This window comes from Nilaparvata lugens, chromosome 2 (assembly GCF_014356525.2).
Source record: "Nilaparvata lugens isolate BPH chromosome 2, ASM1435652v1, whole genome shotgun sequence".
Taxonomy (NCBI): Eukaryota; Metazoa; Arthropoda; class Insecta; order Hemiptera; family Delphacidae; genus Nilaparvata; species Nilaparvata lugens.
In genome coordinates this window covers 30,226,471-30,245,846 of record NC_052505.1, presented here as the reverse complement: position 1 = coordinate 30,245,846, position 19,376 = coordinate 30,226,471, and the positions used below count along the sequence as shown (strand labels likewise).

At 34.0% G+C, this 19,376-nt stretch overlaps 1 protein-coding gene across 1 annotated transcript in view; it reads right to left on the bottom strand.

Moving 5' to 3' along the window:
- The window catches only part of LOC120349849 (zwei Ig domain protein zig-8-like), a 282,131-nt gene that overhangs the window by 78,724 nt on the left and 184,031 nt on the right, over positions 1 to 19,376 (bottom strand). The window contains exon 3 of the mRNA XM_039420984.1: positions 2,055 to 2,156. Within this exon, the coding sequence (XP_039276918.1) occupies positions 2,055 to 2,156 (102 nt within the window). The remainder of the gene's footprint in view (positions 1 to 2,054; positions 2,157 to 19,376) is intronic.

Genomic DNA, 19,376 nt, shown 5'->3' with positions numbered 1-19,376 from the left:
TTTTCACAAAATCCTTCTTAGTCAGTGCCTGTCGTGCATGGAATGCACTTCCTGTTTCTATCAGGTCCATCGAGAGCGAGCGAGCTTCATCCTAACTTTAAAAAAACATCTTTTGGAACAAATGACTGAAACTGTCCGGCCCTAGAACGATCACATGACATCCATCCCCCACCCATCCCACAAATACAACCTTTAAACCATGTTATAGAACGAATTGTATATATATATATATATATATATTATATAAACTCATGTTATTTCAATTATCCACTGCATAATGCTGTATATTACTGAAAGTTGATAACCCTGATCTACTTTCAGCCTACGCTTCTAACAATAATATAGCACAATAATATTATGGTTCCCAAAATTATTGGTTGTAAAATTGCACAAATGACAATATTCTTCCAAGATGGATGATAAAATGCTGGAATTGTGAAAGTTGAGCTACGTTTGATAACTCTGAGAGAAGAAATCCATGATATTTATCTATTGTCCTCAAGGCCCTTGGGAGCTGGTCAATGAATGTATTTATTATTTGTTGTTTTGAGGTTGGAAAGAAGGGTGATCAAGGGGTAGTGGATGAAGAAGTAGGAAGACAATTTTAATAATACGAGAAACGAGAAAAAGAAGAGGGAAAAAATAATTTTCTAGAATTGAGAATAGAAGAGTAGGGAGGAAAAAAGGATATGGATAATCAAAGGAGAAAAAAAACCGGTTGGATAATAATCTACTACAATTTTATCCCATAGAATGAAAAAATAAATCAATGTATCTATTTATCATCTCGGTTAAACGATAAACATCAAGTTTCTGGGGAATAACAGAACCATCTTTAGTCAATGTTATATTTTAAGTTATAATTTTAATATGATTATAATAGATATCGTTGATGATAAAAGTAAAGATATGAGGAGAAAAAGTCAATACTTGTAGCATGTGAAAAGATATCGCTCCTCACATATTCATGACGATCATCAGTTTTTCTACGGAAGTTATGTTCTCATAGCTTTGCAAAAAGTTTATGAGCTATTTGGCAAAATGAGGGACCGTAACAAGAGTTATCTATGTGAGGCTCTAGCTGCATCCCTTGAGAAAAGTCTTAGAAGTTTCTGCATATTAATTCATCGTAAAGTTCATTCCAATAGATGGGGATACGGGAGGAGCTTGATGCAGGTAATAAGAAGTTGTTAACTTGAAATTTCAGTATGTTCTTGAATTCATAAGAAACTGCATAATAAACGATGATCTTCGGAGAGCTTAGTTGATTCTTATAGCCGAGAGAGCAGAATCTAAGAATTGAGGTGGCATAGTGAGAATGAGTGTGATATAAATATTGTTTATGAACTTTGAATTGTTTCAAAGAAATGAATATTTTAACATTCTGCAATTGAAAATCATTATCACCCACCTATCCTCCAACCATGCGCAATTGAAGGAATCATGTTGAATTCATTCACATCAGAAACTGGATGATATTATGATAAATGTGAAATTTAATCAAATTTGAACTCTTGATATGATTTCTCCAGTATGATTTATTGAGAGTTTCATGTTCCTTTATCATGGAAATATGAAACATATCATTATACGAGTAATTCTCAATTGATCGATTTCCATGAAATGGACAATAATTTATGAATTTTATGAGTCATTCCCAACAATGTTAATAACTTGAAGTAAAGACAACTTAATATGTATTCCGAGTATAAATGGTCAATCTCGACTTGAATGAAGATTTGGTAATAATTCAGGCACTGTATTTTCTATTTTTATCCAATACTGTACACTACTCCTTTTTCTCTCCTCAAGGGATTGATGATGAGTGATGCAGATAATTTCTACATGAAAACGTTTGTATTTTTCCTAATATAACTGTTAAGAAAATTGATTGGAAATGAATGAACTGTTGACAGTTGTCATCAACATTAGCCTTCCATTGACCGCTCTGTAATGGAGGAGCATCAATTCAGTCCATTCCCATTACAGATTCAATAGAACTGAATTCAATTATATTATATACCTAAGGACGTATTCTTTTGTTCGCTACTTACTTCAGAATTGTGGAGATGCACTGCTTGATATCTTTCATCTCCTGTATAAGTGGTCAGGCCAACAGTTAGCAAGTGATAGTCTTTTCTCCTGATCCATGATACCTGAGAACAAGGTGAAATAATTATCAGAAACCACCAATGTATTTCATCAGATAAGCAAACATCGCAATAGAATAGTTGAGATACAATAACATCAGAACTGGAACATAGTATTTGGAGTGGAAAACTAGATTCAGTTTTACTGCAAAACTGTAGATTTTTTATTGATATTATACGTTGAAAACAGACTATTGCTACTTCTGATATTGCTATACAGGCACAGTAAAAATTATGGAAACATCTTTTTTTCACAAGGATAATTTGAGAGTGGGCTGACAGAATTGTTGATCCTATTCGATTGAGAAAACTACTTTTCTGTCGCTTTAAAATTTGGTCCACCATTTTCGAACAGCCATTCTAAATCCACCTTCATCATTTTAATTGGGAAGGATGTCATAAATGATATTCAATTATTTCGATAGAGGATTTCAAGAGAAAATCAAAAGCGAAAAATGCACATCGATATCTCAAATAATTTCAAAGTGATTCACATTTAAAGACTCCAATGAATCATACACAAATTTAATAAATTAGTACATGGAAAATCTAAAAAAATCCAAACTATAAAACGTCACTTTTTGGGTGTTAGTAAACACTTACTTAGTAACATCTATCTACATATTCAACACAGAGAAGTTTGATCTATCGGTTTTTCAATATAGGCTACTAATTTATTCCATTTCTGTGTATTGTGTTATGTTTATTTATTAGTATGTGTGAATGTGACCAATTTTGAAATGGTTGGCGATATCGATGTGCGGTCTTCGCTATAATTTTTTCATGAAATTCTGTATCGAAATGATGTCTCATGTAATCACATTCACATTTGAATGAATCAAGTAGGATTCGAAATGGCAGTTCTAAGATGGAGGACCAAGACTTTGAAGCGACAGAAAAGTGATTTATTTAATTTTATTCGAATAGCACCCAAAAAAACCTTCTGTCAATTCCTTGTGAAAGGGATACTAGGCTGTTTCAATAATTCCTAGTAATCCAGTATAGGCCTAATGGCTGATTCAGTTCTATTGCTCCACCTATTGTAGGCGTGTATTGTCTCGGCCAATGACAGTTCTTGATTAATCAACCAAGTGATGAAGCTCATTTCAGTGTAACTTCTGAACGCGATTGATAAAAACACATTCTAAAGCATAGGTATAAAAAGTTGAGTTACGTTATTACATGTAAATATGATCAGTGGTATTGTAATCTTCATCATGTACTTGTTCTGTTGTCACGTTAAAGTAGATTCATTGTTTGGTATTACCGTTGAATACATTGTAATTTTCTCCATTCTTCTTCATTTGTAAGAACATTATTTTTCTTAAACTTTTGAATCTCAAACCCTGAAGATCTGCTCACGTATTAACAACTATAATATTAGTTTCCCTGTTCTCTCCTTCACCATCTTACTCTTCTTTGTCATCTGAATTCACCCTTCACATGTCAAGATCACCTGAAACACTATACATCCACCCTATTCGTTGTCCGTCTGGTCTTTCCTTTCCGGCATGTTCTCCAGTCTGATGGAAAATACAGCTCACAGCTTAGAGCTTATTTTGGTAGCTTAGTACTTGAAACTTGATAAGCTCTACGAACTTACTGAGCTTCCAGCTTCTGACAGCCTCTCTGTCCATCTCAACAGCTGAATGGGAGATCAGCATCAATTTATTGACTCACCTGTTCTTCAACTTCCTCTTCCACATCTCCTTCTTCCTCATCCTCTTCCTCTTCTCCTTCTTCTTCTTCTTCTTCTTCTTCTTCTTCTTCTTCTTCTTCTTCTTCTTCTTCTTCTTCTTCTTCTTCTTCTTCTTCTTCTTCTTCTTCTTCTCTTCCTCTTACCTTTATACTTTTTCTTCTATCACTGTCCGTATCCTAGTCATTCTAAGGAGGGCCAAGTAGGATGTCAGGGATGTCAGTTAATCAATATAATCTGTAATCAATTGTCACGTTATTCTTTATATTTAAATAACGATTAGCCTCCTGCTTGGCATCAGTCGGTAAAGCATGAGATTTGATATAATTAGGTCGTGGTTTTCTAATAGTATTCAGTCTTAAAAAATCTTGATAGGCCTAGATATGGGCTTCTCCAATAACTCTTGTAATTCAATAAATAATAAATATATATAAATGATACTTATACTATAGAGTTGAGGAATAAAAAATAAATTGCACACCATGAAAGTTTCATACATATATTACATAAATAATGCAAAGATCAATCGAGGCAAAAAATATATATAGAGCGATAAAAAAAAATATAATATAAAATAGAACAATAATTGAAATCAATAAAAATATCACAGGCTAACTTTATATTCTAGATTTATGGCACGAATCATTACCATGTGCCTTTATCTTAAAATCATATGCATTCTGTTGCATGTAGTTGCGATATGCGCTTGCTAATACTTGTCGACTTGGATAATTCAATCAAAAATATGTGCTCTAAGATCAGCTTGATAAATTAGCCACTAATAATCCAAATATATATATATATTAAAATCTCTAGTATTTAGTAGATTTATTTGTATCTCATATATATTTTTATCTCAGGGTGTAAGATTCGGCACCTGACGGAATAGGTAGAGCCATTCATCTAGTGAATTAGAACTATAATAAATTATCGCAAATTGTATTGCAAAAATTAAATATTATATGCATATGTTTTAATAGCCTAGATTTCGTACTTCTTTGATTTAATAGAATTTCTAAAATATTGATCTATATTTTGCTTTCAAATAAATACCTTTAATACTAATTTTACTTGCGCAAGTATTACTCTTATTAATTTCTCAATTTATAATAAAACCCTTTCGGCGAGCTAGCTTTGATCATCAGATTAATTCGAAGCACTAGGGCGCCCATCACTAATTCAAATTTAATCACTCACGTGTCGAAAATCTTCTTGTAAGCCGCCGATGTCGATCCAACTCCATGTGGTCCGGGAATATGGTAGCCGGAATCGTCTCCTCCAAGGGGTTATAAATTTAATTAAAAATGAAAATGACTTCTGCTTCACAATAGCATCACGAAGTCTTTTAAGAAATTTAATAATTTACTTTAACTTTAACTTTTACAAAATCATTAGTAAGGTACTTCGCTCTAAAATATTTGGGGTCCTCTTATGGTGGCATTTGGCTGGCGAGTGCTGGTTCTTCCTTCTCAAGTTTTACAGATCCTCTTTCCGACTTTCAAATTAGCATAAAATTTAAATATCTTAGTCCTCCGCCATTAGGTTCAAATAGATCTTACAAAAAATACCAAAATATTGCTTAGATTATATGATTAATAATTTCTTTGCATTCGAGCCATATCGATAACATAGATTACACAAATTTTAACACAAAATCTAGTACATTTATATAAATATATAGAAATATTTTTGAACTGGCCTACAGTTGCCGCCTATTAACTGCCGTTTTACTATTGGTGCATGCAAATTTTATTCGGTATTCATGCGCCTGGTAACTCTTATTTCCTGAATACATTAAATTATTTTTATTTGGTTTTTTATTTATGCTCTTTGCATGCTAGTTAATATTCTATACATTAATATTAATTCCATGCTACCTAATAATTAGCCACGTGGACGGGTGTTTTTTCATATTGCACACCATCTGATTGCAATAAAGCTCTGCCAAGGGGTTTTGGTCAGATTCTACGTTCCTCGGTTTGATCGATCTCTAGGTCACCGATCCGTGAATACATGTACATAACCTCAATCTTCAAATATTTTATATAATAATCTATTTATGAGCAATAAACTTCCTTCAAATCCTTTTTAGGTTCTTGTACCATTTAGCCAGAATAAGCTGATGCTATCTAATCTTAGTTATTATCTATTTGGCGATATTAGCCAGTTACTTTATTTCAGACCTATTACTGTTTCTGTTAGGGCTTTTTGTCTACCCAGATTTAATATGTTACACGCGCCCCTGGGTTTGAATTCAAAATATTTGAGAATCACAATGTTTTTAATGAAAACCCACCCTTCAATACATCGATATACACTATACTTTATTTATAAATTATACTCTCATACTTCTATCACAGTTCGCAGACATATTTGCTGCATCTCCTTTATACCTTTATCAAATACAATAACAAATTCTCCTCCTCAACACACATAAAATATCATAAATATAAACTTCTAAACGTACTCCTCCTGACAACACTTAACATATAGTAATTTTTAAATTCGCCGCTTGCAGGGCCGCCAACCTAACTACACACATTTCATAATTCTCACAAATGATTCCTTTTAGACAATAATTTCGATTCACAAAACTTCTGGGCTTATATCTTATAGTATTTCTTAGGTCTTAATATAAATAATTTTCTATACATCAGGTACAATACTTTTCTTTTGCTAATGGCTCTTTGGTTTTGGTAGCTGGTATTCACTTTAAGTCTTTTTCAGGTAACAAACGTGGCATAATTAAAAGTAATAAATATAAAACATATAAATAAATATATCGACATTAATAAATATAATAAATAACAATAATAAATAACTTTTTGGGTACAGTATTTCTTTTTATAAACATATGTTCAACAGACGTCACATATTTGATTTAGGTGGCTTTGCTCAGCTGGTCGCTGTTCTACATTTCATAGTGCTACATGTTACATCAGAATTTGCTGTCGACTTTCATAACTAACCTAACTGCTCAATTTTTTCTCTTAAAAAGGTAATTAACAAATTTTAATTTTATTATCCCCGCTTGTGTCCTTTTTTATCTGATGTATATAATTTAATTACATATTTAAAAATTGTTCTTTTCCTTATTGCAGGCTTCTAACGGCTGGAAGGAATTAAACATTGGATTGTTGCCACGCGGTCCTATACCAAGATTAAATTTATTAAGGAAGGTTAGTAATCGGTTTGATAATAATGTTTTCCTTGATTTCTTATCATATTTATTTCAAATTCTGTGATATGGTTTGTAGAAATTTCGTGGCTTTCCCGTATCTTTTGGTTTTCTGCTTGTAGCTGTTGTAGGCTGGCTAGGTTATCTGCTGTTGATTTGTGAGGCTGTCCTATTGATAATTTTTCTTCATGAATTTAAAGCCCTTGTATCTGGTATACTTTTCTAAACAAATCCTAGCTTCCTTAATAATATAATCTTTCCACATATAATAGCCCGGTATTCCCATTTTATTAATATAATTCCTTATTTCTTTCACTCTTATTAACCACTTTCCATTCTTCATTAGTCTCAATAAGTAGTCCACTCCATTATTTTTCCCCGCATGAATCATCATGTTTTTCCCTTCAGTTCCATTTTTTATTCCAACATAATCCATTGTAGTTTCGTAAGCAGCTCCGGTTTGTTCCATTATTACTTCCATTTTGCCGGTCACATCGCTGATTGTAGCCTTTAAAGCGTATGTGCCGCGGATGCATGACGTTGGTCCCTTCCTGTCCTCCTCGGTGTCGGTCCGGTGTCCTCTTCGGGCGTTTAAATCGTGCATGCGGCCGGTATGCGCGCGCGCGGTTCCTCCTTTTCTTTCGCCTCCGGGCCTTACGATGCATGCTCCTTCGGTCATGTAGTCCGTTCTCTCTTTCTTCCATCTTGGGGTCCTTTGTCTGCTTCGGTGGGGTCGATTGATAGGCGGTTGTAGTTTCGGTGCGCGGATCTGTTGCATTTTTAACCTTTTCTATATTCACTAACTCCTTAATTAGTGCATGATCCTGGTGACTGCTTATATTTAGTAGTGACTCTTTGGTGGCGGGTTGCTCTTCGGTGGGAAACAGAATACTTAATATGGGTTGATGTTTGCGGCTGGTTTTAATTGCATGGTGGGCGGCGGTTTTTTGTGGTAGGCTGTCTTGTATTAACATCTGTTTTTCTAATATTTTCGGTTCTTCTAATAATGTTTTCGGTAAATCACTTCTGAATGTGGTGTATGACGTTGAAATATCTGGCTTTTCTTGGTTTGTTTCATTTGAGCTTGTGCTTGTTATATCGGGGGTATCATATAGTCCTGGTTTATTAGCTGTAGTTTTCTGTATATCTGGTGGCGGGTCGTTGGGTGCTGGGTTCCGGGTTTTTTGTTGATTCAATCCTATTGCATGTGCTAATGTATAATTTGTACTTACTTGTTGAGGTGGCGGTTTATAATTTCTGTTGTAATTGTTTTGTGTGTGATTATTATGTGAGTTTAATCGATCACGGCCATCATAGTGATTCTTACGATTGCTCTGCTGGGCATAGTGGTTGGTTGTGCGATTTTGAAATTTTTCATTATTCCAGTTACCATTTTGCCTGTGCTCATAGCGGCGTTCAAATTGAGGAGCAGATCGGTAGCGATCATATGATACCGGTTCATAATTTTGGCTGTTATGCTGATTAAATTTTGAATTATGTTGATTTGGTGCGTATCTCTGGTCTGAGCGGTGGTTTGATATTGCCATTGCAGACTGTATGCCATATAAATGATTTATCAGCTGCTTACAATCAGTAATGGGTTGTGTGGCGAGTGCCATTCTAACTTGATACGGTAGCTTCTTTAAAATAATACTTGCTAATGCCGATTCATTAATGGGCTCGCTCAATTGAGAATTTTTAAACTGTAGGGCAGTGACGAAAGTGGTACATGCACCGTCTAAGTTAGGGTTGAACTCGCATGATATGATGTCCGCTAGCACGTCCAACTGTTTACTTCTGCTCCAATACTGTTCCAGGAAGACAGCTACAAACTCATCCAATGATGTAAATTCATGGGCTCTACTCCGAAAGAACATCAGGGGTTCGCCAATCAATAAATTAGTCAAACGAAGACGCCAAAAATTCCAAGAGGTAGGTGCAAGAGTTTGTACTAATTTTATCTGATCAATGAATGGTTGAGGTTGCAAATGGCGATCAGTATTATCAAATTTTCCTAGTCCTTGTAATATACTATGTACGTTGAGGTTGTCTGTTTGAATCCCTTGAGGTCGTTGTTGAATATGATTTTCTAATGCTGTTATTTTTTCCTGTGTTATCTGCCATTGACTATTATGTGTAATTTTATTTGCGTTTACTTCTTGATTTAATTGAGTCAGAGTGGATTTTTGAATTAGTAGAGTTCCGTTTAAAGCTTTACAGGTTTCAGTATTTTGATTGATGCTACCTTGCAGTTGGTTCATTTTTGTGGACATATTAATCTGTTTATTTTGTATTTCTTTAATACTGTTAATATTTTTGTCAACTGTAGTTGTTAATGTTTGATTGGCAACGGTAATTTGTTTGTGGATTTCTTGGTGGCAATCGGCCTTAATGTTATTGGTTATATCCTGAATGGGTGTAGTGATTTGTATGGTTAGGTTATCTATCCTTTCGTTGAGCTCACATGTAACCGTATCCAACCTTTCCGATAATCCTGCCGTAACTTTATCCTGACTTTCTTTCTGTAGATTTATCATTGCTTTTAATTCTTCCCTATGATTCTCTACTTTAGCCTCAATAGTATCCAACCGTCGTTCTACTGATTTTATAGCGCCCGCTGTCTCTTTCATGCCCTGTTCCATTGTTTGCTTATTTGCCTCTTTCATTTCCACATTCTCTTTTTTAATCTCCTGCATCATTTTGTCCATTGTGTTTTGTAGCATAATATTGAACATACTGCTAGTTTGTTCCATCATTACCTTTTGAAAAGGATCTAGCTCTGTGACTGAAAATAGACTTTGTTTGCTCAGATGTGACTCGGCCTCTGGAGATGCGGGTTCGGCAGGCTGCTCCTCGCCCCCTTCAAAGTTGATCTCTACTATCCGTTGATTCAATGGTGTGTCAGCGGCGTCGATTCGAGTGGATGATAGAGGTTGCAGACCTGGTGGATCGAAGACTATCGACCCGACGCTTCCTGGTTCCCTTTCTCGTGGCGTATTGGCATCTACCGTGGTGGGGTTTGATGTGCTTGGAGTCGACAAAGTGGGATCTGTGCAACCGCCGTACATATATGAAACTTCAGAGTTTGCGGGAGTGTGATTCATTATGTCAAATATGATAAATGCTAATTAAACAGTGACAAAAATGATAAGCGAAGATGCTTAAAAAAGAGACACAAACCGGGACTTACAGTGAACAGTGATGTGTAAAGTGTTTGGATACTCTTACAACAAGGTATTTATACTTAAGTTTTTTACAATGCTCTAGCGCCCCCAATGTTTTGTTGATTTATTCTTGGCTAGTTTACAGGCTGCGACTTATTTTCCAACCGGCTTAAACACCTAATATATTTTTGACTAGAAAGTAATAGCAGTTTAGGCTTATAAAATATAATCTCTCTTTATAAACATGTAATTTTTCACAGTACTAATAATATAAAATTTTCTTTAAAACATATAATTTCTCTCTATTTAAAGCTCTTGTTTCCCCAAAAAGTAATACAAATTTCCCTTCGCCAGTTTTCCTCACAACTCGTATAAGTTATCTATAATTTTCAATATGGTTATTGACTTAATTTCAAATAATTATTCAATGAGCTTGGCTCTCATCATCAGTCCCACGTTGGTACGACATGTCTTTGTGTCACGTTATTCTTTATATTTAAATAACGATTAGCCTCCTGCTTGGCATCAGTCGGTAAAGCATGAGATTTGATATAATTAGGTCGTGGTTTTCTAATAGTATTCAGTCTTAAAAAATCTTGATAGGCCTAGATATGGGCTTCTCCATAACTCTTGTAATTCAATAAATAATAAATATATATATAAATGATACTTATACTATAGTGTTGAGGAATAAAAAATAAATTGCACACCATGAAAGTTTCATACATATATTACACAAATAATGCAAAGATCAATCGAGGCAAAAAATATATATATAAATGATACTTATACTATAGAGTTGAGGAATAAAAAATAAATTGCACACCATGAAAGTTTCATACATATATTACATAAATAATGCAAAGATCAGTCGAGGCAAAAAATATATATAGAGCGATAAAAAAATATAATATAAAAATAGAACAATAATTGAAATCAATAAAAATATCACAGGCTAACTTTATATTCTAGATTTATGGCACGAATCATTACCATGTGCCTTTATCTTAAAATCATATGCATTCTGTTGCATGTAGTTGCGATATGCGCTTGCTAATACTTGTCGACTTGGATAATTCAATCAAAAAATGTGTGCTCTAAGATCAGCTTGATAATTAGCCACTAATAATCCAAATATATATATATATTAAAATCTCTAGTATTTAGTAGATTTATTTGTATCGAATATATATTTTTATCTCAGGGTGCAAGATTCGGCACCTGACGGAATAGGTAGAGCCATTCATCTAGTGAATTAGAACTATAATAAATTATCGCAAATTGTATTGCAAAAAATTAAATATTATATGCATATGTTTTAATAGCCTAGATTTCGTACTTCTTTGATTTAATAGAATTTCTAAAATATTGATCTATATTTTGCTTTCAAATAAATACCTTTAATACTAATTTTACTTGCGCAAGTATTACTCTTATTAATTTCTCAATTTATAATAAAACCCTTTCGGCGAGCTAGCTTTGATCATCAGATTAATTCGAAGCACTAGGGCGCCCATCACTAATTCAAATTTAATCACTCACGTGTCGAAAATCTTCTTGTAAGCCGCCGATGTCGATCCAACTCCATGTGGTCCGGGAATATGGTAGCCGGAATCGTCTCCTCCAAGGGGTTATAAATTTAATTAAAAATGAAAATGACTTCTGCTTCACAATAGCATCACGAAGTCTTTTAAGAAATTTAATAATTTACTTTAACTTTAACTTTTACAAAATCATTAGTAAGGTACTTCGCTCTAAAATATTTGGGGTCCTCTTATGGTGGCATTTGGCTGGCGAGTGCTGGTTCTTCCTTCTCAAGTTTTACAGATCCTCTTTCCGACTTTCAAATTAGCATAAAATTTAAATATCTTAGTCCTCCGCCATTTAGGTTCAAATAGATCTTACAAAAAATACCAAAATATTGCTTAGATTATATGATTAATAATTTCTTTGCATTCGAGCCATATCGATAACATAGATTACACAAATTTTAACACAAAATCTAGTACATTTATATAAATATATAGAAATATTTTTGAACTGGCCTACAGTTGCCGCCTATTAACTGCCGTTTTACTATTGGTGCATGCAAATTTTATTCGGTATTCATGCGCCTGGTAACTCTTATTTCCTGAATACATTAAATTATTTTTATTTGGTTTTTTATTTATGCTCTTTGCATGCTAGTTAATATTCTATACATTAATATTAATTCCATGCTACCTAATAATTAGCCACGTGGACGGGTGTTTTTTCATATTGCACACCATCTGATTGCAATAAAGCTCTGCCAAGGGGTTTTGGTCAGATTCTACGTTCCTCGGTTTGATCGATCTCTAGGTCACCGATCCGTGAATACATGTACATAACCTCAATCTTCAAATATTTTATATAATAATCTATTTATGAGCAATAAACTTCCTTCAAATCCTTTTTAGGTTCTTGTACCATTTAGCCAGAATAAGCTGATGCTATCTAATCTTAGTTATTATCTATTTGGCGATATTAGCCAGTTACTTTATTTCAGACCTATTACTGTTTCTGTTAGGGCTTTTTGTCTACCCAGATTTAATATGTCAAGATCACCTGAAACACTATACATCCTATTCGTTGTCCGTCTGGTCTTTCCTTTCCGGCATGTTCTCCAGTCTGATGGAAAATACAGCTCACAGCTTAGAGCTTATTTTGGTAGCTTAGTACTTGAAACTTGATAAGCTCTACGAACTTACTGAGCTTCCAGCTTCTGACAGCCTCTCTGTCCATCTCAACAGCTGAATGGGAGATCAGCATCAATTTATTGACTCACCTGTTCTTCAACTTCCTCTTCCACATCTCCTTCTTCCTCATCCTCTTCCTCTTCTCCTTCTTCTTCTTCTTCTTTTCCTTCTTCTACTTCTTCTTCTTCTACTTCTTCTCTTTCCTCTTCACCTTTATCCATTTTCCTCTCTATCACTGTCCGTATCCTAGTCATTCTAAGGAGGGCCAGGTAGGATGTCAGGGGATGTCAGTTAATCAATATAATCTGTCTATCAATGATTGAATTACCTGGGATGTTTGGCCTGATATGAATTGAAAATTGAAAATGGATCCTCACCGAGAATGATTGATGAGTTGAATTTAGGATGCTCTCGATTAAGCCTCCATTTGATCTGATTTTCCCTGTTGAATTCCGGTGAACAACCAATTTAAACCTCAGCTGAAACTGACACATAGCCTACAACAACTGCAAATCATGAAATTTATCCAATCTTGATAGTGTTGTTTTTCTTATTAATCCTTCAATCCATGAAGATTATTGAAACTCTTCTTCAAAACAAATCCTTTTTTGACTCAAGCTGAATGATGAATAGATAAAGCACCAAACTTGAAGTTTTCAAATATTCCAGCTTCCCATTAGGCCTACTGGGCTTACTTCACACAAAAAAATCACCAATTAATCACGGAATTCTCATACCATTATGACATTATCGATAAATGAAATTCTTAGTACCCTTCTTTTAATGTTTTACTTGCTACATGTTTCGATATTTATGTCGCTTTCAAGGGAATCCCCTTCATGGCTTCCATGAAGCAACATGCAAAAAGACTAGAAGATGTATTAGAAAAATTCGAAAAGGCAAATCTAAAGGTGAATTTATTCTCGGGTGCAAATCTAGGTGTAAAATATTTGGGACACCTAGTAACTTCAAATGGAGTGAAACCAGACCTTGCAGAAATTGAAGCTGTGAAGAATTATCCACGACCAACAAATATTTAAGAAGCAAGAAGAGCACTGGGATTCTTTGGTTATTATCGACGGTTTGATCCAGATTTTGCAAGAATTGCACAGCCATTAACTGAGTTGGCTAAGAAGGAGGTTCCCTTTGAGTGGGGTCCAAAACAAGAGAATCCGTTTCAGAATTTGAAGGAAATTCTTTGTTTAGATTGTGTGTTAATCTTTCCAAACTTTGAGAAAAAATTTATCCTGGCCACTGATGCTTCTGGAACAGCAATAGGAGCTGTGCTTTCTCAGCAAACAGATGACGGAGAGAGACCAGTTGCTACTTGGTACTCAAAACTGTAAAATGAATATTAATTTTTGAAATATTTTGTTCTGAAAATTGAAACAATCTTCTCCACTGGAGCAGCTGTGAATATAACAAAGTTTATAAGTAAGGAGAACATAGAGACATAGAGACAACGCTGTAGGCCTACTGCAATCACCATGAAAAAGGAGCATCTCATTTTAATCTCTCCAAAACACACGATTCCATGGTTTGATGAGAGGAATATGCTTAGTGGATCCAGAATTCTCGAAATAGTATTCTTGCAACTGTCCTAAGAGTGATATAAGAGAATTTAATTACCAATAGTTAATTCAATCATCAACTCGGTATTAATTTTGATGTCTTGACTGCTTTGATAATATTGAGGATGTGGTGGTCGTATCTAACCATATCCTTCCAATAAAGTTGAGAATTTAAAAGAACATTCAAAAACAATAATTACAATGATCTCTTATTTAATTAATCTGTTATTTATGAGACCAATCATGACTGAAGTACATGAGGGCTAGTTCAGACATTCTTGTGTATGATTCAAAATATTGAGATAAATGTTTTAATTTTTCAAAATTTCAATTTCAAAAGCTTATTCAATTTTTGGGAAATGTTGTAAAAAAGCATTAATTCAAGTCGACCTATGATCAAGTTCTGAATATAATTACGCGGAAGCAAGCGATGAAGCGAAAGTGCTTACATGGTTGGGTATCTTGACTGACTCACTCACTGAGGGAGCCTGTCATATATCTATGTATATGATGTATATACCACTATTCAATTATATAGGTATATCATATATAAAGAGTTGCTCCCTGACTGACTTAGCGACAGAACAATAGATACCTAATGAACCGGGTAGACAAAGTTACATGATTAAGCCTCGCTCTCTCAAGATTATCCTCCGCTTATTATTCAATGGAACACAAAACAGGCCTGCCAAAATTACAATTGAAGGTGAACGTCCCATTGTCTCGTTCACTTCAATGACGTCATTACGAAGACAACGACGAAATGGCACCGACGAAACTTTCAAATGGATTTTAATCGGATTTCAACTTGTTCCCCTCTTTAACTTCTATTGAACGCGTCATTTGGAATTCACTTTTTTGGATAACAAATACTGAATTGTTCATCAATTATTTATACTAGAGGGAATCAGTTCAATAATTATTTTAGGGAGGAAGGACTATCTGGAACTGTTCCTTCATGTCCTATCCTATATTTTATCTCTTAATGATATTAAATAGTCTAATAATAAGTATTTATCCATAATTATTATGGATGAAGTCAACATAATCATTACTATGAAAATCAACATCTCAAAATCTGTCATATTTAATATCAGATTTCATGAAATTTTAAACTATTTTTTTTCGCAGCTAACTCTCTAAACGTTTCGAATAGAAAATTGATAATCCTCTCATCCAGGTTCAAACTTGAACGGGATCTGTATACATATTTCAATAATGTTCATGAAGTAGTCCGAAAAAAGGCAACGCCAATACATGGTCAATCGCTTATTTATACGTTCCCGAATAATATCCATTCAATTTTAATAATGATGAGATTGATACAATCAGGTCTTTTGTTCTATTTGTGACAGGTAGATTGAAAAAAACATGGAAGGAGGTTAATGATATCGATTATAGTATTCTCAACATTATTCTTATTCGACGACTTGGAAATATCACTCCAACATGAGAGTTAAAACTTCTATAATACTCATTTATTATTATATTTATTATTATATTATATACTATTACTTACAATCTATTATTGAATTTTAGATGGATTATTGTTGTATTTGTCAAGCTAGACTCTATTTGGTTTCTGTATATGTATTTATGAGTGTGAATAAATTTGAATTTGAAATTTGAAAATTTGAAATTCGAATTATTTCTCATAGTCTCCTTTTGTGAATGAAGAAAACAATGACATGAATAAAATTGAATGAATCCTATTGATGGATGACTTGATCACTTTGAAAATAAAACAAATAATGAATATGATATTGGCATTGAAATTCTTTTTCTAAAGTGTGGAAAACATAGATACAGCAGAATACTCGGACTGTAGGTTTGAATGGCAAGAATACTCATAGTCATTCTACTCGCATGAAATTACACTTAAAAATAACAATTTGAAACTTCAAAAAGTGTCATGTACAATCATGAGAGAGTGGAAGTCATCGACTATCATAGTACAATAAAAAAAAGATTTCCTGACATCTTCAAAATCTGTAGGAGACTTCTATGATACCTGACGTAAACTCAAGTAATTTTGCATTAAGTACCTGAGAATTCTCATGAGAATTGATTGAAATCACACTGTAACCACATGAAATCACATTACAATAACATAAAATCATGTTGACCTCATAAAACTGACATGGAACTCGTGCAAAGAAGAAGGTTTTAGAGGGTGGAATGGCCTTTTCATGACTTTTACACCATTCAAATGCATTCGCACTCCGGTCACGTCTGGAGACACCGTCGATATTTCAACTTTCGCCCGAAAATATCGATTATCCAAGTTTCCTTGAACTGTCGATGGTATCGCAAATCGACTCTCGAAGGAGCCAAAGTTGTCCGGAATGAGTTTTCAACTGTCAGCTATGAAAATGCAATTCGGAAAGATTCGAGAAGTGGAGATAAATCATATTTATCACTGGTCTTCGCCTACAAGTTTCTGACTCCAACAACTGTTTGAAACTGGATTTTGATCGCACTGTGTGTTATGGAACTGCTATTAACGCCTCCGCTTCCAACTTGAAACGTTATCAAACGACAGACTGTTTGTGTCACTGTGATTAATTCGGATATCAACATCAACTCTGTTAAAATAACAGTTGGTTGGATTGTGCGACGGCACACAGTGTAAATTGATTAGCGATAAATGGATTGGTTTTCGTAGAAGAATCATCCTGGATACTGTGATTGATTGAGAAAGCAACTGTCAAACAGAGACTGTGTTTGAGATCAAGAATCATTAACATGAATAAATTACTATTTGATTAACATATCCTAATGATAAACAGTGCCTGGTCTTGTTGACTCAGTCATAACAACAGTTTTGTTACAATCAGTTACTGAATTATTTTGAAATTTATGTGTGTATGTTTGTATGTTTGTTTCCCGAATTTACGGCCAAAAGCGGCAATAGGGTTTCATGAAGTTCAACAGGAATGTCCTTTTTTATTGCACGTCGATGTATGTAAGATTTTTAAAATATCAACAAGCTACCCTTCAATGTGAGAGCAATGACAATAAATGCGTTCAAGAGTAGATTGAAAAAGCTTCTAAAGGAAAACCCTCCTTATTCACTGACTGAATATTTTGATATGGATAAGAGAATATTCAACAATTATTTTTAAATATATACCAGTAGTTCTGTGAACAGTAGACCTCGCGCACTTAAAAACTACAGCCTCCAACAGAGTGAATTATGTCCTGTCCTGACATGTCGGCGGGATATCGGTAAGTAAACAATTAATAACTGTTTCAAATGTTGTATCGACAATAATTATTAATATTATTTAAAATTATTATCATTAGAATGCTTAGAATTTGTTATAAGCAACCATGCTACTACAGTATCATCAAAAGCTTACAGAGTTGAAAGCGGAGAAAAGTCGGGAGAAAATACTATGCCACTTCAAGTTATCAATTGCATACTATACACTTATTGACCGGGGTGCATAGGGTTAGTTTTGTTTATTTATAAAAGCAGGATAAGCAAAAAGAGAATCTTCAATATCGAGATCTATGTTGACGGTAGATGACATTCAGTTGACGAATATTAGCTATTCCCAATACGAGCAGGTGCTCGGGAAACCACGTATGGATGTAGAATAGAATTATGGTGCATAGAATTTGAAGAATTGACATGATTATTGGTTGGATCGTAATTTAATTTAATTATTGACGTTTCCAATTGTATAATATTGTTTATACTCAAAGGGAAAACTTCATTCTATTCTATCATGTACGTTATTGAGCGTTCAAAGTGTTGGGAAAAGTAGATTCGTTGAGTTGATCAGATCTTAACTGATTAACTTACTTTCTAGTTATTGACGTTTTTTAAAAGTATCGAACAATCTATACATCTCGAAAACCAAGTTTGGTATGAGAAAATATTACTGGATATTTTTTTTTTAAATTTAATGTGGGATCTATGGTCTTCGGCTGTTACTTTTACACCTTCCGTGGGACACTCTGTATATTATATAGAGTATTATATCAGTTTTAGTTTTTTTATGAAATGAAAATTTAACAATCTTTTTATTATCAATGAGGATCTACGTATGTACGAATTGTATACGTATTGAAAGTATTTTTCGATTATTCTATCATGAAAGAAGTTGCAAAAAAATCTCAAATTTCATTGTATTTTAACACATATTGGAAACTTCACAACCGCTCATGTAATTATTGTTACTTGCTCGACTCTTCTTCCGTTGAAATTTAAAATCTATTTCATTCTTCATTTGAACTAATTGATAGTACATCTGCTTTCCCTTCCCGAATAAATAAAGTGACGGCAATTCTAAGAAGATTATGCCAGTTTCATTCATCTTGGAAACATCGTGATGTATATTATTTATGTCCTCTATTTACAGCGAGAAAGTCGAAAGGTAAGAGTATAACTATCCTAGAAACCTTTCGTCGTATAAGATAAACACAAATGAGCAAACTTCAGAAAAATTTAATGAATTTTCCGAGTTTATTTGTAACGCTTCTCCTTTGAGGAGCATCTTGACTTTCAGTGAGCACTCATATTTACAGAAACATTGAATATGATTTACATACTACTTTCTCACATTAAACTCATATGTAATGAATTCTAAGTGATCATTCCTTCAAGGAATCTCTTTAGGAGCTTCTTGATTTATGAATACGACCTACTAGAACTTCATTGAAAGCGAAATCATGAAAGTCCTACAGCTTCAAATTTCATTCCACTCTGTGTTCTTCCATGACCTGCAGTTGAAGAGAATGAGTGCTAAAGCTTCCTTTTTCGTTTCCCTAGGTTATGTATAGGGAAAAGGCAATCCAATTAAACAGAGTTGCTGCAAGGGATATTGCTCCTACAGAAACAATTGAATCAATTTTTCAGTTTTACATCGTGAGCTTGGATAACAAACATTGT